Source organism: Propithecus coquereli, unplaced genomic scaffold (assembly GCF_000956105.1).
Source record: "Propithecus coquereli isolate 6110/MARCELLA unplaced genomic scaffold, Pcoq_1.0 Scaffold193, whole genome shotgun sequence".
NCBI classification, from domain to species: domain Eukaryota; kingdom Metazoa; phylum Chordata; class Mammalia; order Primates; family Indriidae; genus Propithecus; species Propithecus coquereli.
In genome coordinates this window covers 1,697,083-1,723,163 of record NW_012144190.1, presented here as the reverse complement: position 1 = coordinate 1,723,163, position 26,081 = coordinate 1,697,083, and the positions used below count along the sequence as shown (strand labels likewise).

Genomic DNA, 26,081 nt, shown 5'->3' with positions numbered 1-26,081 from the left:
GGACGGTCCCAGGGGAGAGTGTGTAAGCAAGCGACAGAGAGAGCAGGAGGCCGGGAGGGGAGGGGAGAAATGCAGTGTGTGCGGGGAGAACAGACTGTACTCGAGAGCGGAGAGGGCCTCGCAAACCGGAAGCAAAGGCAGAGTGTGCAAGACAGCGAGAGGGCAAGTTTGTGCAAAATTGCAGCCCGGGAAGTGGAGGGGTGCGGAGAGAGGCGAGCAGGCGTGCAACGGAGCGTGCAAGAGGCTAGGGGGCAGCTGTGTGTGCTGGGCAGAGGGGAGGTGGGGAGAGCCGAGGGGCCTGGAGAGGGTGGGAAGGGTTGTTAGAGGGGTGGCAGGTGGTGGAATCTGAGGGCACCCCCTTCCCCGGTGGCCTGGGGGATGGTCCCCATCCAATCAGGCTCAGGGCTGACCCTCTATGGCTCTGTCTGTCCCCTCCCCCCAGAATCGGCCCTTCCCTCCTTCTCGATCCCCCTCTGTGATTTCTTCCATTCCCCCCTCTGCTCCCCGCTTCACACACACACACACAGTCTTGTGTCAGCTGCCCCCTCCTGTGAGGTGCAAATGTCCAGCCTGGATCAGGTCACCTGGTGACCTCCGGCCTTGGTAGATAAGGGCAGGGCGCAGTTTGAGCAGAGTCCCTGGCCCGGGGAGAGAATGATGGTCCGGGGTCAGAGGTCAAGAGGCCAGCAGGCTCAAGGGTTCTGTGGACGGGCTGGTCCGTCCGGGCCAGCCATCACCTCTCCAGGAAAAATTTGAGAGCCCGGTCAATGTTCATGCGGTGGCCCACCCTGGTCACACCCAGATCAACATAGTCCTCCTTGGTCAAGGCAGGCAGGTGGGAGCCATCGATCTCGTGGTCCAGGAACTGGGCTCGGTGCTCGGCCAAACCCAGCCACTCAAGCCAATCGGCCACGTCAAACTTGGTCCAGAACCCCAGAGGTTTAGCGCCAAAAGGCTTGTCCGGGGGCAGCGAAAGCAGGCGGGTTGGTGAGAGGGAGCGGGAGGCCCCCGACAAGGCTCCTCCAAGCCCCCCAGATATCCCCGGGTGCGGCGGCACAAAGACAGGGGCGAAGGGGTCAGCTGAGCCTCCTGCCCCTCCAGTGGGGGAGCCGCGGATGTCAAAGAGGCCTGGATAGAGGGGTCCAGAAGGCAGGATGGGCAGGGATGAGGGCCTGGGCGCGGGGCTGACCTTGTGCTCCGAGGTGGGCAGCAGCGAGGGGCTGGGGGCCCGGCGGAGCAGAGGGGGCCGCATCTCGAACTCCACGCCCTGGAGGTGGCGGGTGGACGTGGAGGAGGAGGAGGCCGAGGGTGAGGTGGCCCCTGGGGCCGCAGCGGCTGAAGGGGGGACCCCAGTTCCAGTGGGGAGCGGCGGCAGAGGTGGTTTGGGCCAGTTCTGAAACAGGCTGCTGACGGGTTTGGAGAGGAGTGAGGACTGGGAGTCGTCGGATAGTCTGGAATGTGACAAGGGGACAGGGGTGGAGGAGAAGGGTTTAGGGGGTGAGGGAAGGGGTGAGAAAGGGGCAGAGGTCAAGATACAGGGAGAGAGGAAGAGAGACATGAGGGTGGGAGCAGAGAGATGGAGGAGAGATGGGAAGAGATGGAAGGAGCGAGGGGGTAAGAAGGACATCAGGACAGAAATGAAGGGAGAGAAAGGTGACAGGACAGGGAGAGGGTGACAGTAATGAAAGATGAAAGAAAAAGAGACATTAAGTGATAATAATAATAATCGCCACCACTTACTAATGCTCACGTGTGCCAGGCATTGTTCTAAGTGCTTTCCATATCACATCTCAATTTAATCCCCATGACAGCCCTGATGCAGGTGACTATTATTAAGCAGCACAGAGAGGTTAAGTAACTTGCCTAAGGACACACAGCCAGGAAGTGGTAGAGCCCGGTTATATGGCACCAAAGTCTGAGCTCTTAACCACTACCCTATACTGCCTTTCAGGTTATGGCCATTCATAGCAAAGTGAGAGACGGGGAGATGGTGCAAGAGAAACAAAAAGAGGGTGATCATCCAGGGGAGAGAGATGGAAGGGAACGAGAGAGAGAGAGAGAGAGAGAGAGAGAGAGAGAGAGAGAGATGGAGAGAGGGGAGATGAAAGAGAGAAGAAACGAGGGGAGAAAAATGTTCCCCTCATCCCTTTGGTTCTTTCCAGCATGGTCCCACCTCAGGGCACTTGAACTGGCTGTAACCTCTGCCCAGCTCAACCTTCCCCAGGTAGACTGTGACTTTGCTCCCTCCCCTCCTCCATTCTCTGCTTGTTATTGGCCTGTTATTTAAGGGACCTTCTCTAACCATCCCATTATTGTCATTGTCATATATTTTTTTAGGGTGGTTGCAATTATTTTGCAACTCCTGCTTAGTAGACTATGAGCCCTGCGGGGGGCGGTGCTTTGCCTGTCCTGTCCACGGTGGGGTCGCAACACCCAGGAGGGCGCCCGGCACACAGCAGGTGATAAACGCATACCTGATGCGTTTGTTGACTCTCCTCTACCCAGAACACGGAAGAATAGCCAATGAATTGCATTAAGGTCTCAAAGGCCTAATAAGCCCACATCTGAATGTTAACTGTCAGGATATCAGACTCTCAAACAGAACTAAAGTGAACTCTGCAGATGGACAAGCAGATTTGAAAATCTTCCGCCACCCTCTGTGTGTATGAACGAGGAGTGTGACCGCTTTCCCTAACACGGGGTCTTGAATGGGCTTGAGCTTTGTGGCGATCCCAGGAAACTAACTAGCTGCTCTGGGGAAGTTCTGCTTCATCCTGTACGTCCCCTTCTAGACATGGCTGGGCTCTTGTCAGAGGCTCCTCTCCCGCCCCGTGTCATGTTACAACAAATGGCCCACATTAGATCCTCTCAAAACCCTTCTGGGCTGGCACTGTGCCATCCCCCTTCTACAGAGAGGGGGATTCCTGCCTAAGACCACCTAGCAAGAAAGCGCAGGGCTGGGCCTGGAAGCCACGAGGTGGGCTCCAGACCTGCTCCTGGAACTGCTGGGCCCTAACGCAGCACCTCTCGAGCCATACCAGGTTCAAGGGACTCCCAGATTTCAGGGACTGTCAGAAAGAACTGACAACCCACCAAGGAAACAGACTCGATCCAGTCTCTTGTCAATAACTTTTGTTCAGCGCGGGCTGCGGGTTGTGATGCTGATGGGAGGAGACCACAGAAGCCACTGAGATAAAAGGAAGTTTAAAGCATCTGTGAAAGCGTGCTTCTGTGAGGGGAACTGCTGCAAGCCAGCCTGGTTTCTGTCCTCTTTCTGTCACCTTGAGGCCCTAAAGGGACACAGCTATGGAGAAGGTGGACTCTGGTAGCACCACATTGGCCCCTCTGGCCTCCCTTGCCAGCCGCCAGCCCCTGCTCACCTCTGCCGCTGCAGGGAGGAGGTCCGCTCAGGGACGTAGCTGGCTCCCCCGTGGTGGCTGTCCCCGCTTCCCGCACTGCCTCCTCGGGCCCAGGGCAGAGCACCGCCGGCTGCCGAGGAGCCCCCAAACTGCTGAAGCTTGGAGCTGAGTTCACTGATGATGCTGGCTTTTACTGTGGCCAAGGCTGAGGCCTGAGGCTGGGCCAGGGGCCCGGGCAGGGGTGGTGGCGGTGGGCCCGGGCCCTCTTCCCAGGGCAGCAGCTTCCGAGGCAGGGAGGAGGCCGTGGGCAAGGGCACCGGTGGGACTTCTGGCTCTACAGCCACCGGACCCCCAGGTACTCCCACTGTTGAGGGTCCTGAACAAGCACTCAAGGCCAGTAGCCCATCGGTTCCAGCCCCTGTCACTGAGACGGTGGGGCTGGTGGGGGTGACAGGGTCTCGGAGTCCCCCACTGGGGCCAGGCCGCAGGCCTCCGCCGGCTCCCAGCGCCCGGCTCCGGAGCTTAGAGGGGGTCATGAGCTGCGGAGGGTACGGTGGGCCGGGAGTACCGCTGCCCCCGAAGGCTTGGCCGTCCAGGTAGGCCACGTAGGTGTCCAGAAGCTCTGTACCACTCGCCACACCAGCCCCACCGCCGCCACCACCGCCGCCGCCCCCTGCGCTGCCGCCACCTTCAGCAGACAGGCTGCTGAGCGTGGACGCGCTGCTGATGGTCTCCAGGGGGTGGTCGCTGCTGCTCCGACTGTCCACCTCCTCGATACCAGAGTCCGTGCCAGGTGGAGGGTCTGGGCCAGGCTGTGGGGCAGGAGGAGCCGGTGCTGCGGGCGCAGGTGGGCCTGGCGGAGGCGGGTCCCCAGAAGTGGCCGGGGCTCCCTGCGTCAGCGTGGCCACCTCACTGTCATAGGATGTCAGGCTGGATGCCGTGGAGTCCAGCGTGGGAGGAGCGGTGGCCACAACCGGGGGTGGAGGCGGGGGCAGGGGGGTGGCCACAGTGGGAGGGTCGGGCAGCGGGTGGGGAGGCCCAGGTGTTAGGGGCGACTCAGGCTTTTCGAAGCTGTTGGAGAACTCCAGGGGAGGAGGCAGCGGCTCCACAAAGAGGAACTCGCCATCTTCCACGTCCACCGAGGGGGCAGGCGGCGGCAGGACCAGCAGCGGAAGCCCGTTCTCTTCACCGTCCCTCGGGGAGGTCGGGGAGGGGGGCACAGACCGGCGAGGGCTGGGCGGCGGGACCCCGGGCCCGTCCTCCGAGGGGGGCCCCCTTCCGGCCGCCGCAGGGGCCCGGGGCTGGCAGTTCTCGAGGAACCGCACGTGTAGGGGCAGCCGTTCAGGCTCTTCGGGGGCTCCGGACCTCCAGGCCTTGCTCACTGCGGGGTGCGGAGGCGGGGGCTCGGGCCCCAGCTGCAGCAGGAGGGGCCCCACCCCGGGCGCGGCCGGGGGCAGGCGGTGCAGCAGGGAGCGTCGGGCAGCTGGCGGGCTGGCCGGAAGGGACTTCTCCTGGCTGCCCAGCCCTGCCCGGTACCCCAGCTCCCGGCGGGCGGGGTCCGGCGGGGAGGCCCCCCAGAGACGCAGCACTGGCTCATGGTGGGCGTGGGGCGAGTGGTGGTGCGGGGTGGGCGGCGGGGCCTCGTAGCGGGGCGATGGGGGCCTTGGAGGGGGCTGGGGGGCCCCACCTCCCTCCGAGGACTCCTTCAGCGCCCGCTCTCGGGCGGCCAGGGCCAGCCCCAGCGGCGAGGCCGGATCCAGGGCCTTGCCGGTCAGCGGGTGGACCAGGGGTCGCGGGGGCAGGAAGCTGGTGAAGGCGCTGCTGCCCCCGCCGCCCCCGTAGGCTCGGCTGCCCGCTCCGTAGCCCCCGTAGCCCCCGCCGCTGCCCGCGCCCGCAGACTCCAGCCGGAGATAGGGCTCGGCGGAGAACATGCCCTCGTCGATGGATTTGGAGTGGCGCAGCCGCGGGCCCGGGGCCGCCCCTGCGCCCAGCCCGCCGTCGCCACCATCCTCGTCCCCAGCGTCGGTGGAGAGGAACAGCGTGGACCGCCGGCGGGCTTCGTTCTGCCAGCCCCCTTCTCTCCGGGCCGCCCCCACCAGGGCCGCTCCGAACTGGCTGGTGAAGTCGAGGGTGGCCGGGCCGCTGGGCGACGCGGGTGTTGGCACGGGCGACGGGGACGGCGGCACCGGCGACACGGCCGGGGCGGGGCTCGGCGAGGAGCCGCCGCCGCCCGCGGCCTCGGGCTGGCTGGGGGGCTCTGCCTCGGTGCTGCTGCCCTGGCTGCTGCGGCCGCTGCTACTGGTGGACGGCGCCTTGATGATGATGGTGGGGATGGGGATGGAGTTCTTCTCCGAGGGCGCGGCCGCGGCGGGCGGCGGCTGCGGGGAGGCCGGGGACGTGGGCGAGGGCGCGGGCGGGAGGCCGCCGCCCTTCTGGGGCTCGCCTTCGACTTTGGTCTGCTTGACCAGCGGGCCCTTGCGGCCGCGGCCCGAGCGGGCGGGCACGTACATGGCCGCGCTGGCCGCCCGCGGCGGCAGCTGGAAGTAGCGCAGAGCCGGCGCCTGGGAGGGGCCGCCGCCCGCGCCCGCGCTGCCGTGGTGCGACGGGGACTGGGCCCCGGGGCTCGGGCTGGGCCCGCCGCCCCGCCAACCTCGCAGGCTGGGCTGGGGCCCCAGAGCCAATCGGGGTGGAGGGTCGTCGGGGGAGCCGCCGGTCTCCATCTCCGGGGCATGAGGGGGGTGGGCGTGGTGGTGGTGGGGCGGGGGGGGCGGCGCGTGGTGGTGGTGGTGGTGGTGCGGCGGGTGGTGGTGGGCCGGGGGCAGGGGGCCGCTGTGGTACAGGCTCTTCTCGCGGATCCCCACGCGGGTGTCGGGAGGGGAGGGCCCATCAAAGGACGCGGGGGAGGAGGCGGGGAGGGGGCCACCTGAGCTGGGGTTGAAGGGGCCTCCCCGGGGGGAGGGGGTGAGGCGGCCCGAGGAGGAGGGGGCTGGAGGTGTGCTATACGGGGGCTCCGGTGGGGACGTGGTGGGCGGTGGGGGAATGTCCTCGGAACCAGGCACAGACAGGCTGCGGCTGAACTTCATGGCTGGGGGTGCTAGGTAGGGTCTGTCATCTTCCGCTGCCCCTGGGGAGACACAAAGGATTGGGAGGGGCCTTGGGGGAAGGGTCTCCCTGCTCCCCTATCCGATAGAACCACAACAATAATAATTAATAATAATGGCACCCAGCATATACTAAGAACTGCACATGGATTAGCCCGGCGCTTCCCCAGCTGGGATAAAGCGAAATCTGCTTCCTACTGCACACCTGCAAACAGCGGCAAGGTGGGGGCTGAGAAATTCAGCTGAACTTCCTCCCCGAGCCATAAGGGGGCGCCTTTTTCCAATGCACGAAAAGGCTCAGCAATGCTGGCGGCGGGGTGGGGTGAGCAAGAGAGGCTGGAGCTGGGAAGGGATGATGATGTTTGTGTGCATAGCTACGTGTTTCTTCTCATGTATGTGCAGGAAAGAAGGGCCATTAGCGTGTCAAACCGGTGATTCTACAGACAGAACCGCTTAGCATTGAAAGAGGGAGCGATTTCTAGGGAAGGTATTAGGTGAACTATGAGACACAGGCAGACCTCACAGCGCGAGACTCACACTGGCGGACTGTGAACTAGGAAGCTGGGAACAGCTGGGTCCAGCCGGCAGAACCCCTCCAGGAGGCTTGGAGAAGTCGTCTCTGCCTCCTCCTCAACTGTCGGGGCGCAGTCTTTCACCCCCGTCTCCCCCCGGACTATTCTCTCAACTAGCGTCCAGCTTCGTTCGCTGCCTCTCTGCTGTGAACTCCCACATCTGCGTCGGGGGCCCCACCCTCTCCCCTGGACTCCAGGCTGCTGTGTTCAAACGCCCGCATCCAGCTGCTTGTGGCACGGGGCATCTCAGACTCCGAAGGCTCCAAACCAAGCTCCTGATCTCCCCAGCAGTCCCCTCGCAGCCCACCGCCCGCCGCCCGCCTCACTGCAGCAAACGGCAGCTCCATCCTTCCAGCTGCTTAGATTAGACCAAAAACCTTAGAGTCATCCTTGGTGGCCTTCTTCCTCCCGTCACTCACATCCAATTCACCAGCAAATCCTGTTACTTCAAAACGTGTCGAGAATCCAACGCCTCCTCACCCCTCCAGAGTCACCACCCTGGGCCAGCCAACATTTTTCCTACCCGGACAGCAATAGCTGTCATCTCCTCTCTGGTCCCCTGGCTTCCACACTTGCCCTCCCACCCCCAGTCTTGTCCCCAGACAGCAACCAGAGGGATTCTGTCAAAACCTAAGTCAGCTCATGTCCTTCCTCTGCTCAGAGTATAAGTTCAAGTCCTCACCACGGCCCACCAGAACCTGCAGGATCTAGGCTCTTGTCCCGTCTCTGCCCTCATGTCCAGTGCTCACTCAGCTCTGGCCACACTGGCCTCCTCTCTGTTCTGTAAACACACCAGGCTCAGTCCTACCTCAGGACCTTTGCACAGGCTGTTCCTTCCACCTGGAATGCCTTACCTCCAGATATTGCCATGACCCCCAGCACTCCTGATCTCTTATTCTACTTTTTCCCCCTTTCTTCCATAGCACTTACCACTGCTATATATAAAATATATATATTTATAATATATAACAACATACTATATAATTTTCCTGCTTATCTTCCTTAGATCCATTGTCTTTTCCATGCTAGGAGGTAAGCTCCATGAGGGCAGGACCCTTTAGTCTGTTTCACTCACTGACACATCCCCAGCAGTCTGCAACTCTGCAACAATTCCTGGCACGTGGGAGGTGTTCAACAAACGTTTGCATAACAAAATGAATGAACGAATGGAAAATCAGGTGTAAGAGACAAGGAACCAGGGTCTGTGGTGGGGCCTTCGGCTCACTGCATCCAGGCAGGGGCAATCATGTCCTCATTTTCTAGATGCAGAGCCTCAGGCCCAGAGAAGTGAAGCCACCTGCCCCAAGTCACACAGCTGGGAAGGAAAGGAGCTAGGATTCACACTCAAGCTTGCCAGCTCCAAAGCCTGAATTCTTTCCCCAACTTGATGGAACTATGGCCACATACTGAAGCAGAAAAGAACATTTCTAAGCTCCCTTGCTTCCCCCATAAGCTGTCACCCTCCCAGCCTCCCCTAACCCCCAGATCCCTTATACCCACCCTTCAGGGTGACATACCAATAGATTTTTGCCGGAGCATGAGCCCAGGTCCCGGAGGCAGGAAAGAAGGACGCTCGTAACTTGGCTGGGAGCGGTGGTGGGGGTCGAAGCTCGACTTCGGGGCAGCAGTCAGTGGGGGAGAGAAAAGACAGCAGAGAAAGATCAGTCAGGGCTGGAGGCTTGTGGCTTCTCCACACAGCCATCCCGTTCCCCCGCCAAGCCCCTGCGGGAAGGGAGAGTGGGTGAAGGAGGCAGAAGGGGTTTGGGGGAGGAGAAGCTTTCTGAATCTGGGCGCCGGGAGAAAGAAAGAAGAAAGTGGACTGCGTGGACCCTGCCTGCTTTGCTCTCCATGGGATCGCCGGTCTGGGCACTTCATTCTCCTGCCCCTGCCCACGTCCCAGTCCCCACCGCCGCTCACCTGGATGACCACGGCAGCTTCTTCCCTCGTTTCTTCGCTCTCACCCTTGCCCCCCGCCCGCGGCCATCCCTTTCTGGTCTGTTTTCACACAAGAGTCAAAAAGAAATCCAGAGCGCGCCACCGCCCTGCTTAAAACCCTACAGTAACACCCCGCGTCAGTTAGAAGGGGATCCGGATCCCCAACTGCTGTCTACAAGGCCCTCCGTGGGGGACGCTGCTGGGGCCCCTCCAGGTCCCCTCCACCGGGATGCTGCACCCATCCCCTGCCGCTGTGAGTGCCACCGGCCTGCCGCTCTGGGGAATCACCCTCCTACAAAGGCGCCGACTGGCCCAGGTGGCTCCTGCCTCCTGGAGCAGCCCGCAGCGCACGGCAGAGTGGCACGGAGGCAGGAAGCAGGGCTGACTCTGGGGTGCGGGTCACGCTCCAGGGCTCCCCGTGGGATCAGGCTAGAGACAGACTCCAGCAGGGGCCACTCCACGAGGGTCCCCCTTAGCAAACACTTGGCACCTCGGGCTCTCGCTCTGGGAAGCCGGCACTGAAATACCCCCTGCGATCTGCCACTGGCTCCCTCCGTGCCCCCCAATCCCACCTCCCCCTACTCTGCCATCAGCCCCAGGTGTGTCCTCGCTCGAGCACACTCGCAAGTCCTGGTTCTTCTCTTTGCGATGGCTTTCATCGCATTGTCACAGGCTCCCTCCGTCTCTGTGTTCCGCTCAGATGTCCCCTCCTCAGCGAGATCTTCCCTGCCCATCCTGTCACTGTCTGCTGCATTCCCCTGTCCTGTTTTCTTCCACCGCGCCTGTCTCCGCCTGAAACCACCCTGTTTGCTTGCTTGTCTGTCGTCTGTGTCCGCCACTAGCCTGGAAGCCGCCCGAAGGCAGAGCCAGCTTACCCCGGGCACCGAGCTGCAGTGCCTAGGGCTTGTGATATTTTTAGGGGAAATGGTTTAATTTCTTTTCATAGTAGAAGGGAAAAAATTCCGAGTGTCATCCAGCCTGGATAACATTCACCTTTGCACCAACAAAATCATAAAATACGAACTTTAATTTTTTTTTTTTTAGGAGGAAAGGCAAAAGCGTCAAAGGCTCGCAGACGTTCATAATGAAACCTGCCTGAAGGTGGCGACTTTGTCTCATTCCCTGCTGAGTCCCCAGTCCCCAGACGGAGCCTGCTCTTCCACAAGATCATGTCAAATGAATAAGGGATTGAGAACCTGCCAATGTCAGGCACTGCTGGGCCCTGAGTCCCCAGCCTCTGCCAGGTGACCCTGTATGTCTCCTTCTCCATCTTTGAGATCAGAAGTGCAGAGAAAGGAAACCCTCTCGGGACGAGGTCCCCACCTTTGGGATGGGCCCCTCACTGCCTTCTCTTCCAGCCACGCCCCCTTCTGCTCCTTCCCTGCCCCTCCCCCACCACTGACACCCTCCCAGGTCTCCGAATTTCCTGTGCTGTTTCTCACCTCCGCGCCTCAGCATGTCCTGGTCCCTCTGCCTGCAACATCCTTTCTCCGTGCTGCGCTCTGCTTGGGAAAATTCCTTGTCACCCTAGCCATCCTCCCTGGCCTGACTGCACCCTTCCTTTAGGCCGGCATTGACCTGTACGGTAGCCACTAGCCGTTCGCATGTAAATTTCAATTAATTCAAATTAATTTTGAAAATTCCATTCCTCCATTGTACTGGCCACATTTGAAGTGTTCAAGTCACCTGTGGCTGGTGGCTACTATATTGGACAGTGCAGATGGCACGTTTCTGTCATCACGGAAAGCTCTATTGGATGGTGCTAGTCTAGACCTTCCTGGGGCCTGTATCGCCTTTCTCACTGCACTCACCTCCCCGCACTGGGACTATTTCTATGTGTGTCTCGTTCATTCATTCCACAGATATTTATTGAGTACCTCCTCTGTGCTAGGGGCTGTTTTAGCTGCTGCAGATGCAACAAATTAAACAAACACCCCAGCCCGCACGAAGGCCAGGCAGGCCATAAACAAAAGAAATTAGTAAAATATAGCATAGGTCAGATGGAGGTAAGGGATGGGAGAAAGGGTGAGTATAATTTAAAATAAGGCAGCATGGCCAGGGGCCGTGGCTCACGCCTGTAATCCTAGCACTCTGGGAGGCTGAGGTGGGAGGATTGCTTGAGCTCAGGAGTTCGAGACCAGCCTGAGCAAGAGCGAGACCCCGTCTCTACCAAAAATAAATAAATAAAAAAAGCTGGCTGTAATGGTGTGTCTGTAGTCCCAGCTACTCCGGAGGCTGAGGCAGGAGCATCACTTGAGCCTTGGAGTTTGATGTTGCAGTGAGCTATGATGATGCCACTGTACTCTACCTGGGGCAACAGAGTGAGACTCTGTCCAAAAATATGATAATAAATGAATAAAATAAAATAAGGTAGCCAAGGAAAGCCTCACTGAGAAGGTATTATTTGAGCAAACTCCTGAAGGTGAAAAATGGGAGCTGTACAGATATGTAGAGGAAGAGTATTGCAGGCAGAGGGAACAGCAGGTGCAAAGGCCCTGGGGTGACAGGGAGCCTGGCACGCTCAAGGAATAGTAAGGAGGCTACGTGTCTACAGCAGGGGAGCCAGGGGCTTAGGGAGGGAAAATGAGATCAGACAGATAGATTGTGGAAAGGTGGGATTGAGTAAGATCTGCAAGTTTCAGGTTTCCTTCAGATTTCAGGCCCAGGGTCTCCTCCCTGGAGAGGCTTCCTCCTGTTACTCTGCATCATAACTCCCTTAACTTATGCCAGTTTGGAATCACCATAATCATTTGCCTGCTTGTTTACTGTCTGTCTACCTGGGCATGTGGCCTAGCCAGTACCCATTCTACTCTTCTTCCTTGGTAAGAAAACACTAATCTTATTTGGTACCTATTGAGAGACTACACTTTCCAGCCTCTCTTGCAGCTAGGTGTGGCCATGCGATGGAGGCCAGCCCAGATGCATAAGTGGAAATGTTATATATTACTTCTTAGAGACTCAGAGGTAACCCAAGAGGCAGTAAGGTGCTCTCTTTTGCCCTTCTGCCTTTCTACCTTTCCTTATTCCTGCTACCTGGAATGCTAGTGCAATAGCTAGAGCACCAGCAGCCATCTTGGACTATGAGGCCACTTTGTGGTTAGAAGCAAGGCTAGGATGGTGGAGCAGAAATTGAGAAGGATCCTAGGACTTCATGATCATGGAGGCTGCCAACCTGCCTGAAGCTACCTACTCCTGACTACTTTAACATGAGAGATATAAAAGCATTTATCTTGTTCTAGCCACTGTTATTTGGTTTCTTTTCTCATATACAACAGAACCCAATTCTGCTGCATTTTATCCCCTCAAATGTAAATTCTCTAAAGGAAGTGACCTTGTTTGGTTCATTCCTACACCCTCAGAGCCCAGGATCAAGTCCAGCACATAGTAGGTGCTTAATAAATATTTGTAGAATGAAGGACTCACAGGAGGCAATACAAGACACCCTGAAAGGTATGGGGAGGACCCTGAGGGCAAAGCCTCAGTCCCTTTCCTCTGAACATCCCCATCAAAGAGCACAGGGCCAGCTCCAAGAAGGCGCCAGGAGGTATCTCCTGAACACATCCCCACTTTGACCGATTTCCTGCCATTCTGCTCTTCTCCGAGTCTCAGCCTGCCCAATTCTTCTCGACTTTGCTGAGTGTTCCTCTCCTCCCCCTTCTCCTTAAGCATCAGCCAATACCCTGCTGGGTTTTCTGTCCTGTCCTGTGGCTGGCTGTGCGTATGATGGGGCAGAGCCCTGCAAAGACAAAGACAGCCTGCGGTGGTGCAGAGGAAGCGGCAGGGAAGGCAGGCTCCTCGCCCCAGCCATCTTGCCCGCTGCTCTCTGCCTATGTCCACGCCGAACCCCCAAACAAGCCGGTGAGTTAGGGCTGATCACACCCACTTGGATGATAATGAAACTGGCTGCGGATCAGAGAGAGAAGGGTCTTGTCCTAGATCAGCCAGTAAGTAAGGAGGAGATTAAAGAGGCATCGGAGAAAACAGATCAGAGCGGCTAGAAAATGCTAAGATCAAATGACGGGGGGAAGGAAGGGTGTGAAGAGGGAGGAGAAGGGGAGGCCACCAGGCAGAAAGCCTGCGGGGGCTGTGAGGGCCGAAGGCTGAGAGGCGAGTCCAGGCGAGGGGAGGAAGGGTGAGGAGGGGAGGAAAGGGAGGTGGTGGGGTCAGAGGGACTGGGGGTGTCAGGGTGATGGCGGAGGGACCAGGGCGACAGCAGAGGGGTGAGAGTGATGAGAAGGGTCGGAGTGACAGAGAGAGGGATCAGAGGGAACTGATTAGTGACAGTGGAGCAGTTAGGGCGACAGGGAAGGTTCAGAATGACAGAGGAGGGCGCCCCGACCGAAGAGGATGAGAGCGACCAGGGGGCCTTAGATTCGCAAACTGACAAAAGACGCTCCGATGTGGAAGGGGAAGGCTCAAAAAGTGGGTTAGCTTGACATACGAAGGGTCAGAGCGACAGAGACGTCGGAATGACGGAAGAGCCATAATACTGTCTGAGGCGGCGGACTCCAGAGGGGGCAGGCTGACCGCCACCAACTATGGGGAACATCCTCTCCCGCGCAGAGGGCGCAGCCAATCAGAGCGAGCCAGCTTCCCGTGACGTCACCGGCTGCCGGGCAGACTCCCCCCTCAGTGAGCCGGCCTGCAGGCCCGGCTCCTCTGTCACTTCCTCAATGGCTGTGCGCCCCCGTGCTGGGGCACGGGATGACAAAGGGCTGGGACATTCCTGCTAGGGAGACAGCCCCTGAGAGGGGCTCGGGGAGAGAACGGAGAGGAAGATAGATGGAGAGACAGAGACAGAGGGGGAGACAGAGACGGAAGTGGGGAGACAGAGAGAGATGGGGAGACAGAGACAGAGATGGGGACACAGACAGAGATGGGGAGAGAGAAAGATGGGGAGAATGAGAGATGCGCAGGACAGGGAGACAGAGATTGGGTGTGGAAGGCGGAGGGACAGATGACAGGGACAGGAGAAGAAGCGAGGCAGCTGGGGGAGCAAGAGGGGCCCAGAGAGGCGGGAGGGAAAGGCAGTCCTGACCACGCTGACGAGGACAGCGCCGGAGCAGCCCCAGGAGGGAAAGAGCGCAGCGAACGCAGCCAGGAAAGAGAGAGAAATTCCCAGGCTGAGTGAGAGACAGGCCGAAACCGGCACCCACGCACAGACTCGGGGGACAGGGGAGCCCTTGGGTGTCAGTGATCGGGCAACAGAGACGGTAGCTGAGAAAGCCAGAGCCATACAGACGTGACAGACAGACGGACAGCTGAGCCCTAGGAGGAGACACAGCCCAAGAACCGCCTTGACCGACAGGGCATCTGCCTGGGCTGTGCGCAGCACGCTTGGCATCCAGGTCTCCTCCCCGCCTCCCGTAGGCGGTAGGCCAGAGGGTGTCTTTGGGGAAGGGTTGATACCTCCCAGTTTCCAAGTCCTTAAATATGGCAGCTTATACAATGTTTTGCTCCTGTTCACTGTTGTACAGACCTAACTCAGAAGCCTTGGGTGACCATGGGTCCCCGCACTGCCTCTGGTCTAGATGCAGAGGGGTCCGGGCAGGACAGTCAAGAAGGGAAAGAAACCAAAAAGAATGGGAGAGAGAGACACAAGAGAATGAGACAGATCGACACTGAGAGAGGCCACCGAGATGCAGAAACCTCTCGAAGGGGCCTCTGTGGAGGGTGAGACTCTGCACTCGGTCTGATATGCTGCTGTGGGGTGTCTGGGGCACATGCAGGGCTCACTGGTGATCAAGGTGGGGTCTCTAGTTTATTTTCTAGCCTGAGGGGCTCACCACCTGTTGAGAGCTTGCTGCGCTACAGTTAATCTCATTTAATCCTCATAAGAACTGGGCAAGGTTGGCTTAAGCCCCATTTTACAGAACAGGAAACTGAGATACAGCAAAACTAAGTAACGTGGTCCAAAGTGGCACAGTGAGTTAGAGGAAGTCAGGATTTGAATCCACATTTGTCTGAGGGAAACACGTGGGGGAGGTTTACAGCCCTGGGGAGGGAAATTCAGAATGAGGTGAGGGCGAGTTGCAGTTGGAAGGAGGCATGAAGAAATGGCATTATTGAGGGTACATCCCAGGCCTCCAATAAATACTGCATAAATGAACGAGCCAATATGGTGGCATCCTGAATCCAAGCCCACATAGGGTAAACCCGGGGCTGAAAATCTTTTACCCTTAGAATGGTGTGGGGCGGTGGCTCTCAACGAGAGGTCATTGTGCCCTCCTTAGGGCATTGGTCAGTATCTGGAGACATTTGTTACTGGCATCTAGAGGGTAGAGGCCACAGATGTTGCTGAATATCCTACAATGCACAGGACAGGCCTCCACAACAAAGAATTACGCAGCCCCAAATATAGTCAATTCTGGTATGTTCTATGAAGTTGCCAGGCATTTCTGTCAACGAATCAATACACAACCTTGTTTCATGTGTGTTTCTGTTGAAAGACACCTTAATATATATTGTTGATTCATTCGCATGGAACTCACAGCCAATGGTCCTTTAACTCACTAAATAAAGCTCATCTAATACACGTATTTTCTCCTTTAATGGCATCGTAGCCTTCCTGCACTTAGGAACACTATACGGCACTTCAGCACTGCGCTTGGGGGACATCTTAAACGTTGAAATCACCAATAAAAAGCACAAAGATGCAAAAACACATGGCACTAAATAGACCAAGAAAAGAACCCTTGTTCACAGTGTGAGAGCTGAAATGAGAAGGCAGAACATCGCCTCATTCAACCCCATCTGGGCGCGTGCTCACAGGGCGACTCCAAATTTTCACCGCCGTGCGTATGTTTAGGAAGAACCACAACAAACTTGTGCATATTGATTTGGGGGTTCAAATAAATTTTAGCGAGTAGGTGCATTCGCAAAGGCAAAAGCCAGAAATAATAAGGACCAGCTGTGTCAACAGTGCGGGTGTTAGAAACCTTGGTGTAGGGGAAGGGGACTCAGGCCTTGGGCCTGTCTGATTTCATACACGCTTGCTCAGAGACTGCGGGCAAGTGAATTCAAATCGCTGAGACTGTTTTATCTGTAAAACGGGGAAGCTCTCTCTCCCTCTCCTGCGTCCCCCTCCTTCCCAGGTGGTTGTCAAGAAGTTTGCTGAGGACTGTGAGGTGGTACTGGAGGGAGAGTGAGGACAGAACAAGATGACAGAAGGAGAAAACAGTGACAAAAAGGTGGGAGCCCAGGGGAGGTAGATTTGGGCTCCATTTAAGGAAGAATTTTGCAAAAGTCCATCCACGCATAGAATAACTGCAGCAAGAGGTGGTGAGCTCCCTGTCTTCAAGGGCATTCAAGAACAGGCTGGAAGGGGACTGGAGAAAGAGGCAGCAGAGGGGATTAAGAAATAAGAAGTGGTGTTTGGGTCAGATTCCAACTGACATCCACAGGTGATGGGTGTCTGTGGAACTCAGGGCTGGATGTGAAGTTTCAAAAACTCCAGGGTAAGTGTTTTGGGGAAGGTGGGAATGACTTCCTCATATCAGAGGGCACAAGAGAAACATCTCTGAGACTAAGGAAATGGGGGAAAGAAGGAAGCCACCATTTGTCAAGAGACTGTTGTGCTGGGAGTTGATCTCATTTGATCCTCCTACAAACCAGCAAGGTTTAGCTTTAACCCCATTTTACAGAGCGAGAAACTGAGACGCAGAAATTTAAGCAGCATGGTCCAAAATGACACAGTAAGCTAGAGGAAGTCAGGATTTGATACCATGTCCTGCCTGGCTTTGACGCTCATGTGCTTTGGACACTTAGACTGAGCCCAAGGGGAGGTGGGCACAGAAGGTGACCCTTAACAGCCACAGGGATTTCAGATTTTTGAGAAACCAAGGCCCAGCGTAAAGTGAGGGCCTGCGGCCCACAGAGCACTCTGCCAAGCCCTGGGAAGTGGCCGAGGACCCCCTGCCTCTAAATCAGAAAGAAATTCCAGGAGTTCTGGTGCAAAATCTGTCCCCTGCTCTTGATTTCTGTAAAAGTATAAGATGCTCTAGAACAGGTGGTCTAATCCTCGGGGGTGGGTGTGTGGACTGACTTTGGGGTACCTGTGCACTTGGACGAGAAAAAAACATGTCTTTATTTTCATTACCCTCCAATGAAAACTCAACCTTTCCTCAATTCAGGATGCAAGCAACAAACCCTGCGAGTGTCAGCAAGACCTGCGCTATATCCTCAGTAGAAATCGCAGCTATTTCCAGATCCTGACACAGTGGCGCAGACTTTTCAAAGTAGTGTTTATCCTCCTCATGATTTTGAAATTAGAGCCGTCTTAAGATCCACCGCCCGATCTTGCTGTCTAACATGTTGATGAAAAGCTGATATCCTGACATTCCAAGTTTTGCTTTTTAAAAATATTTTGCTAACTATATTTTAGTGTAACTTCTGTTGTTATCTTATGTATTTTACTTTATGCATTTATAAGCATATAAGCGTTACCTGAGAAGGACTATGTCAGTCCATGGCCCCCTCAAGCCCAAAGAACCCAGTTTTAGAGTAAATGGCCCCTTGGCCACTAGGTGGTGACTTTGGCCAGAGCGCAGGGCCTGGGCAGAGAAAGAAGCACTAAGGAGAGGTAGGGCAGAGTGTGGCCTCTGGAGGGGACAGCTAGAGGCAGCGGCGCTGGGAGGCCTGGTGGGGAATGTGCTCTTGTGACGGGGCACAGCCCAGTGGGGTAGACAGCCAGGAAGGGGCCGGCAGAGCCCCACCAGCATAGCCAGGACTGTGGCCAGACCATGGGGTCAGAGGCCTGACTGCTTGAGTCGAACCCTGGCTCCCCTGAGCCTTAGTTTCCCCCTCTGTAAATGGGCCAACAACTGTGTGAACCTCACAGGATGATTCTCAAGAACGAATGAGATAATCCAGGTAAAACGCCATGTCCAAAAATGATCAACACCCACTGTAGGGTAGCCTCTTGTGGGAAAAAGCAAGCAGAGTGGGGACAGAGATGATAATTAATATTTTGATAATTACCACATGCTGAGCACCTATTATTACCCTGGGGGAGCTCCATCTATGACAACACGGAGGTGGGACAGAGAAGGACAGGAAGAGGTGGGACAAGGAAGTGAGCATGAGTAGGGATGGCAAGTGGAGAGAGGAAATGAGAGAGGTGGCATCTGGGGGCAGGGGATAAGGAGGAAGAGGATGGGCAGAGAGGAAAGGGGGCCTCCCAGGTGGGGAGAAAGGAGGGAACCCCAGGAGGTGTGCCGCCCCTCCAGGACCAGCATGTGGCACCCGGAAAAAGCAATGCAGTTCCAGGGGGGCATGTGCACCCCCACCCCAAGCCGCCTACCTCAGTGGCAAAGAAGCCTTTGGGTCGGTGTTTGCCCAGGGATGCGAGGCCACCAGGCCCAGGACTCTCGCTTGCACTGATGGTCTGTTGAGCTGCGGCCAAGATTTCATCCAGTTTGTCTAGGGGAGGTGAACGGGGGTGGGGAGACAGCGAAATGAAGTTTGCTTTGGCCGCTGGGAGCTCTTGTTCACACAGAGCACCTGTACGAACCCGCGAAGGGCAGCCCTGCCTCCGTGCTGGCGGACGGGCAGTCCCGGCTTGGGGACACAAGCTCCCGGGCCAGCAGGCGGCACCCAGGGACTGGAAAGGGTGAGGGCAGGGACTAGGCCAGGCGTCATGGGAAGAGGGGGAGAGGAGATTGTGGCCTCCTTGGGGTATGAGGGTGAGGAGCTCGCTCTGAGGTGGAGGTGGCCGAAGGGCGCACGGGAGGGAAGGGGGGTGGAGTGGATGTGGCACCCCGAGGGCAAGGTCGTGGGGGTCAGGCAGCCCTGGGAGCAGGGCTGGGCAGTCTTACTGAGAGCCATCTGATACACGGTCCGCTTTTTCTCCATGCTGGGTACCGGCGCAGGCTGCTGCTCGTACTCTGTGGGCAAAGGACACGGATGAAGCCCAGGGCGCCCCCTCGGGACACGACGAAGCGGGCTCGGCCAGTGGGCGTGGCCAGCGGGTGCGGGCCAGTGGGCGTGGCCAGCGGGCGTGCGCAAGCGCGAGTGGGGCAGTGAGGGGCCGGGGTCGGGAAGGGGCGAGTCCGCTGGCGGGTTCGGGAGACCCGGACCCTCCCACCAGTCCTGTGCCCACTCACCACTCTTCTTCTTCCAGGGGGAGACTAGCCCGGGGGGGAGGCAGTAGAGGAGCCAAGAGTTAGGACGACTGGGGAAGGCGAGGGGCCCCCTCTCTGGAACGCCCACCTCCCTCGGGGCCCGGGGTGGGGACGGTCAGCTGTCAGAGCCGCCCCCGTGAGGGGAAACCGGACCCCCCAGGTCCACTCTGCCTCGTCTGGAGGGCGGGGCTCGCTTTCCTTTGTTATTGGGGATTTGGGGGAGCTAGTGGAGGGAGAGATGGAGAATGGGGGTGGGGGCGAGGTGGAACAGAAGGAAGGAGACGGCGCGACCCACAGAGAGGGTCACACACAGACCCTGAGAGAGACCCCAACAGAGAAACAGATACAAGAGGACAGAGGAAAGCAGGCTCTCAGACATCCCTTCCCAGCGACACACACGCAGGCCGGAGAGAGTCCGACCCATGGGTTGGGGGACAGGATGAGGACAAGGACCCCTGGTCACTAACAACACTAACAAACTCAAGGGGTGGTCCAGCCCGCCTTGCCCTCCCCCTCCCGGCCCCTGCAGCAGCCGTGTAGGCTCACCCATCTCCTCCAGCTCCGAGGTCATAGACTTGGACCGCAGGGAGATGGTTGGGGGCGGGAGTCGCTTAGCCTGCTGGGGTGCTGCAAAGGTGATGGGGAGGCATGAGGGTCACAGGGAGAAGCCTCCACTCGCTCCACCACCACAGTGCTCCCAGAGGTCAGGGAATAGGCACCACCGGTGTGCTGAGCCCTCCCTGCCTCGGTTTCTCCCCAGAAGAGTCATGAACGAGCAGCCTTGGGGACAGGAAGGCCTTGGGTGGTGGGGGCCAGCCATCAGGGCTCCCGAGGGTCTCAGTCTGGTGGCAGTGGGGTGCCCAGGGCTGGCCCCGCAGTGGTGGAGCACCTTTCTTATGGACGGCCTCATCCATGTCCGGGTGCCTGGTGACCATCACCACCTTGACCATCAGCGTGTTGCCCCCTTGGCGGATCATGTTCACCACCTGTCGGTGTCCGACCTTCACCACATTCTGCCCGTTCACCTGTGGCACAGACACCCCCAAATGACACAGAGTAGACGACAGGAGGGCTGCCTTCAGCTTTAGAGTCCCCAGTGAAGTGGCCTGCCTTGCCCTGTCTATGACCCTCTGACCCTTCATACCATTGCCTCCCTTGCCCCCGTGGCCCCCTCCCTGTAACTCTCCTGGCCCTAGGGTTGAGAAGAGGCTTGGCCCACCCTATTCACTTCTGTCCCTCCTTGTCCTCCAGCATTGTGTGTGCGCACACGCACGTGCACTGGGGACATCTCTGTGCCATTCTTTTGAGATGCTTCAACCGCTGAAGGAAGCAGAGGCTAGCTGGAGGGTGGGCAGTGGGGCTGGGAAGCCTGGTGCCAAAGGAGAACCTGGAGGCGGACAGCCAGATCCTGGCCTGGGGATTTGTCACTAGGGTTCCAGGGAAGAGAGGGGGCCAGGACTCACCTCGATGAGGAAGTCTCCCATTCGCAGTCCAGCTCTCCACGCCACGCCACCCTCGTCCACTGACTCCAGGTACTGCAGCGCCGGGAAGGCCGGGGTGGGGGTGAACTCCTCGATGGGGGTCTGCGCTGCAGACGGGGAGGAGCCGGCCGGGTCGGAGGGGAGGGGGTGGAGAGGCCGAGCAGGGGATGGGGCTCAGACCCAAGTCACGGAGGCCTCACCGTAGCTGAGGGACCAGCACCCCAGGGTGGGGTGGTGGGCGGGCTGGAGTCCCTTGTCCTTTCCATCCCCCCCACCTGGCCCTGCTTCCAGGGTCACAGTGCCCTTCTCCCATCCCCTCATCAGCTGGCACTCACCCTTGGCCCCCCGGAGCACGAACCCAAACCCCTCACTGTCCTTCTTCTGCAGCAAGACTGTCTTCTCCTTAATGATGTAATCGCTGGCAGGGAGGCAGGAGGGATGGGGGGTGGGGGGTGGAGAAGGGATCATGAGACACAGCCGGTGCCCCACCCGCAACCCAGTGCCCGATCCCCTGCACCTCCTAGCATCTCTCTCACCCACTCCGTGTGCGTATGCTTGCAGCAGCCCTGACAGGCCTCCCCCGAACAGCCCGGAGTGCTCTCTCTCCCACTCACTCTTTCCTCATTCATCCGTCCACGCATCCATCCACCCATCCATTCAGCAAGTAGTTACCGAGCCCACCCTGCGCCAGGCACAGTGGGAAGGATGGGAGCTAAGTCTCCCGATTCCCAGACAGCTGGGCTTGGGTCCCTGCCAGCCACTTCCTATCTGTGACCTTGAGCCCACGACTTTAGCCTTTTCATTTCCTCATCTATAATGGCAGACAGTCACAGACCCTACCTGGTGGGTTGCTGTGGGAGTTCAATGGAGGTCACATGCATATAGCATTTAGCACAGTGCCTGGCATAGTGTGTGCTCAGTGGGATTCATTCACTGTCCTTAGATCAAGGTATTAAGTCAAGAGGACACGTACTTCAATGATAGCCCTCCAAATTCCTTTGCTGTATATGTGTTATAGTAACATCTCCCAAGGTCCCCAAGCATATTGTAATATTGCTTATTCTGCACTGTCCAATATGGTGGCCCCTAGCCGCACGTGGCTATTTTTACGAAAGTTAATCAAAATTAAATCAAACGATCCAGTTCCTCAGTCACAGTGGCCATATTTCAAAGTGCCCAGTAGCCACATGTGGCTTGTGGCTACCACACTGGACAGTGCACATACAGAACATTTCCATTACTGCAAAGTTCCAGCAGACAGCGCTTCGGCAGTCTCTGTATTCCCTGCTGCATCTCGAATGTATCTCCTGCATGCAGTCAGTATATTCTAGTAAAATGCGAACTACTCATGAATATGTTGATAGTCCCCAGTGAAGCCACCAAACCGCACCAGCACATTTGGGTAAGACTCACATACCCAGTAAATGTCAATGAAACTCAAATACATTTCATTTATCTCAACACCTGCTACGGCTCTCTTGAGCATCAGCCCCAAATGCCTGACATCACCACTGTATGCCTCGGAATACACATCCATTCCATTCCAGGAGGGCCCAAAACCCTGGAGTACAACGAGAACACTCACACATGCTGGCTCCGATGCCACTGCCTTCGGAATACCCAAGAATACCCGGCATGCAGGCCCCGCTATTCCCCAAGCATCCTTCAGTGAGGTCTGAAGCCCGTCCCAGTGCATGCTTGTAGCAACCCCCTGCCACAGTCACACAGCCCGGTGTATTCCAACAATATCCAGACCTCAGTAATAGCCACGTGGCCCTAACACGCTCCAGTAATAGCCGAGCATGCTCCCCAATTACCTACCCCCACAAATTGAGCAAAACAGCCCTCTACGAATACTCCAGTATATTTCAGTAACACCCCCGCACATCCCAGTATGCTCCAATAATAACTCCCCCTCACTCCGATCACGGTGTATTCCCATAACACGCCCCCTGAACGCATCCCAGCACACGCCAATGATACCTAACGTGCTCCTACTGTATTTCGGTACCACCCCCCACAAGCACCCCTGCATACTCCCATGACCCCCACGACTCCCACTGTAAAATCCATGCATGTGCGCCACGGTGGAGGTGTCCTGGACGGGCGTCTGTATGCCCTCCCTGCCCCACCCTCCTCATCGCGCCTCGGCGTGTAAACAACACACGCGCTCACACGTACATACCCCAGCAACCGTCCTCGCTCAGAGTCCGCCACGGTCCGGTAAACACATCCACACCATACCTGCCATGTCCTCCTCCCCCTCATTTGATATTCAGCCCAGGGGCAGCCACCTTGGCAGCTGGGTGGAGCAGGTGTTGGCAGAGAAGGAGGATGGGGTCCAAAGGGGCGAACGAGGGGAGGCGAGGGGAGGGGAGGGAGGAATGGGGCCGAGAGGACTCAAACAGTGAGTGGACAGGGTCGGTGGAAATTGGTTCGGAGGTCAGAGCTGCCTGCTCCCGACCATGCATTCTGTGATGTCCTCGTCCCTGCTTTTGTCCCTGCCACAAACCCCGAGGACCTCCTCCAAGCTCTCATGCCCTTGCCACTCCCATAGCCCTTCCAGCATCCCAGGCTTCCCCGACAGCCAGCGGCCTTCCTTGCTGCCGGCATTCAAAGCCTTACCTCTCCCCCGTCTTTCACCTGCCCCCTGGAATCTCTCTTTTACCCCCACATCAGCCTCACACCCATGAATAAGCCTTCCCCAAGTGTCACCCAATATAATCAATAAAACTCCCACGGTCCGTGATATGCCAAGAAGGAGCACTTGCCATGGGCTGGGTAGTATTCGAGCCCTTCACAGGTCAATATGAAATTGTCTTCTCACAACCAGCCTCTGAGGTAGGGAGATAAGTACTAGTTCCACTTTACAGGTGAGGAAACAGAGGCACAGAAAGGTTAAGTAACTTGCCTGAGGTCACACAGTAACATTCTTCAACAATACCAAGAAAACACTTAGGTTACTGCAGTAGAAATACCCTCCACTCCACAGCACCCAAATGCCTTGAGCACATATATGTCCACTCCAAATTCACCATGAGCAGCCCCTCCAGCACCTGAAAGTTACTCCAGCGTATGCCAATAACACAGCAACGAGTAACACCTACTGAACTCATGCTGAGTGCCAGACGCTATTCCTAACACTTTACGTTTACTTTTTCATTTACTCCTTACAACCCCCCGCCCCGGGAGGGTTGACTGTTATTGTTCCCATTCTATAGATGAAGAAACTGAGACACAGAGAAATAACTTGTTCAAGATCATCACATCGGCTAGAAAACTGTCAAAACCAAGATCTGAATCCTCACAGGCAACGCCTATACCCCATATGTCCGGACACCCCCAGATGAGAATAGCATCCCCTGGCCCTCCTTCTCAAAGGCCCATCCTGTGCGTGCTCCTCTCTCCTTCCCTGACTCGCTCACCCAATCGCCAGGTATAGGTGCTCCCCTGTCCCCACATTCTCCTTGAACTTCCCAACCGCCCCTCCTGCCCCCACAGCTTCCTGCTTCTCTATGCTGCATCCGCCCCATTCCCATGCACCCCTTCTCCTGTCTGCACCTCGCCCCCCACTGCGCCGTGCCCTTGTGAAGCTCCACATCGCCCCGACCCACCCATCAGCCCTCACAGCCCCCGACCATCCCTCCACCTACCATGTTGCCCTGACACCCCACACCGCCTTCCCCAGCATGTCCTCCTCAGACTCCGGTGACCGGGCCACCCCTCCCGTGCCACCTCTCCCCCTCCCTTGGCTCCATCCTTCCCACATCCTCTTGCAGCTCCAGCTCTGTCTATAACCCCCCCGGATCCCCCACAGCACCCCGGCTTTCCTACTCCCCAGTCGCCCCCCTTCTCGTCGGTGGAAACTTCTTTCTACTTTTGCAGCCTCCATTCAGTTCACCGCACACCCGCTGCCTCCTCTCCGTGCAGCTGCAGCTCCGATCCTTCCCTGCAGCCTCCCTGCGCTGCCACCCGGCCCAAATCCCCGCCCCCCCCCGTCCTGTTCGCATTCCCCTCGTTCCCCCTCACCCCACTTCGCTGCGCCCTCTGTGCTCCAGCATCCACCCTCCCCCACTTCAGTATCCCCCCACTCTCCCCTGTTCCATTCTCGTCCCTCCACCTCCTACCCGGACCCCTCTGCCCCCTCCCCCAATGTGAGCTGCCCCCGCAGCGCCCCATTCATGCTCCCTATTACTGACTGCCTGCCCTGCAGGAGCTGGCACAATGCTCTCCCCCAGGCCATCCCTCGGCGACCCTGAGCGGCCTCTGGCGCTCAGCGGCCAGCTCTTGTTCGCCGGATCCCACACACAGGAGACTGCAGCGGCGTCCACTCCCCCAACCCCCACCCCCAAGATCCCTCTCACACACCCCGGATCCCACAGCCCAGAGCCCGCTGCTGTACATGGTGCCCCCTCGGGTACTCAGCCCCTCCCCGTGTACCCAAGACCATGGCCTCTCCCTGGCCAGCCCAGGGGCCCCCGCACGGGGAAGCCAGCCCCCCTCCCCATGCTGCGAAGTGGCACACACAAGCAGATGCGGCTCCCCATGCAGCTCGGCCGGCTCAGCACACGTGCCCGACACACGGGCAGAGGGCAGAACCAGTGGCTGGAGTACCCCCTACACGCACAGACCCCCCCTGCCCCCGGGAGAGGGGCACATGGGATAGAGACACACGAGGGACTGGTGAAGGGGGCCTGTGGGGGAGGGGCGGGCCAGGCCCGGGAGGGTGGGTGTTGGGAAGCAGAGCCGCAGTCCCTGGGACAGACCCACTACACACACACGCGCACACACACACACACGCACGCAGTCCCCAGACAGCCTCGCTGTGGCTCCAAGTCACACACAGAGACAGACACTGTCAAACAGGGACACACAGATGGACACAGTTGGGGGGTGGGCTGGGAGCCCACCATCTCTCCGTCTCTCTCTCTCCCTCTCCCTCTCTCTCTCTCTCTCTCTCTCTCTCACACACACACACACACACACACACACACACACACACACACACACGGCTGCAGGCAGTCACACGCACATCGACACAGCCACACTGACACACGCACAGTCGCACAGTGACACGCAGCGGAAAAAGAGGAGAGGAGGGGAGGCCGGGGGCGGGATGCGTGTGTGATGGAGGGGGTGGCTGTGAATGGAGAGAGGGGTATGAATGGGGGGACTCGCCAACTCCGTGGAGAGGGGTGGGGATGCGGGGTCCGAGGGACGGGGGCCTGGGAGGGAGGCGGCCGAGGGGGAGCCACTGTGGCGCCCAGCGGGAGGGCTCCGGAGAGGGGGGCGCTGAGGGCGCAGAGCAGAAAGGCGAGTGCGTTCCAGACCCTGGACGAGGGTCCGTTTGGGGGCCTGACCGTGGGGAAGGTCTTTGAGGCCTGGAAGGGCCTTTGAGGGGGCGGAAAAAGATTCCTAGGGCTGAGGAGTGTGTATGGGGGGTCTCGGGGAGAGGGGCCCGAGGAGGGAGGTGGAGAGAAGGGCTGAGAAGGGGTCTGAAAAGGGTTTAGGG

General features: G+C 58.0%; 1 protein-coding gene across 1 annotated transcript in view; it reads right to left on the bottom strand.

Moving 5' to 3' along the window:
* Positions 1-596: 596 nt before the first annotated feature.
* Positions 597-26,081, bottom strand: part of SHANK1 (SH3 and multiple ankyrin repeat domains 1) — a 43,634-nt gene continuing 18,149 nt past the window's right edge. The window contains exons 15-23 of the mRNA XM_012643095.1: positions 20,905-20,987; positions 20,552-20,676; positions 19,978-20,113; positions 19,635-19,715; positions 18,783-18,851; positions 18,269-18,387; positions 8,550-8,646; positions 3,381-6,483; positions 597-1,451 (exon numbers count right to left, since the gene is read on the bottom strand). Of these exons, the coding sequence (XP_012498549.1) occupies positions 734-1,451; positions 3,381-6,483; positions 8,550-8,646; positions 18,269-18,387; positions 18,783-18,851; positions 19,635-19,715; positions 19,978-20,113; positions 20,552-20,676; positions 20,905-20,987 (4,531 nt within the window). The 3' untranslated portion in view covers positions 597-733. The remainder of the gene's footprint in view (positions 1,452-3,380; positions 6,484-8,549; positions 8,647-18,268; positions 18,388-18,782; positions 18,852-19,634; positions 19,716-19,977; positions 20,114-20,551; positions 20,677-20,904; positions 20,988-26,081) is intronic.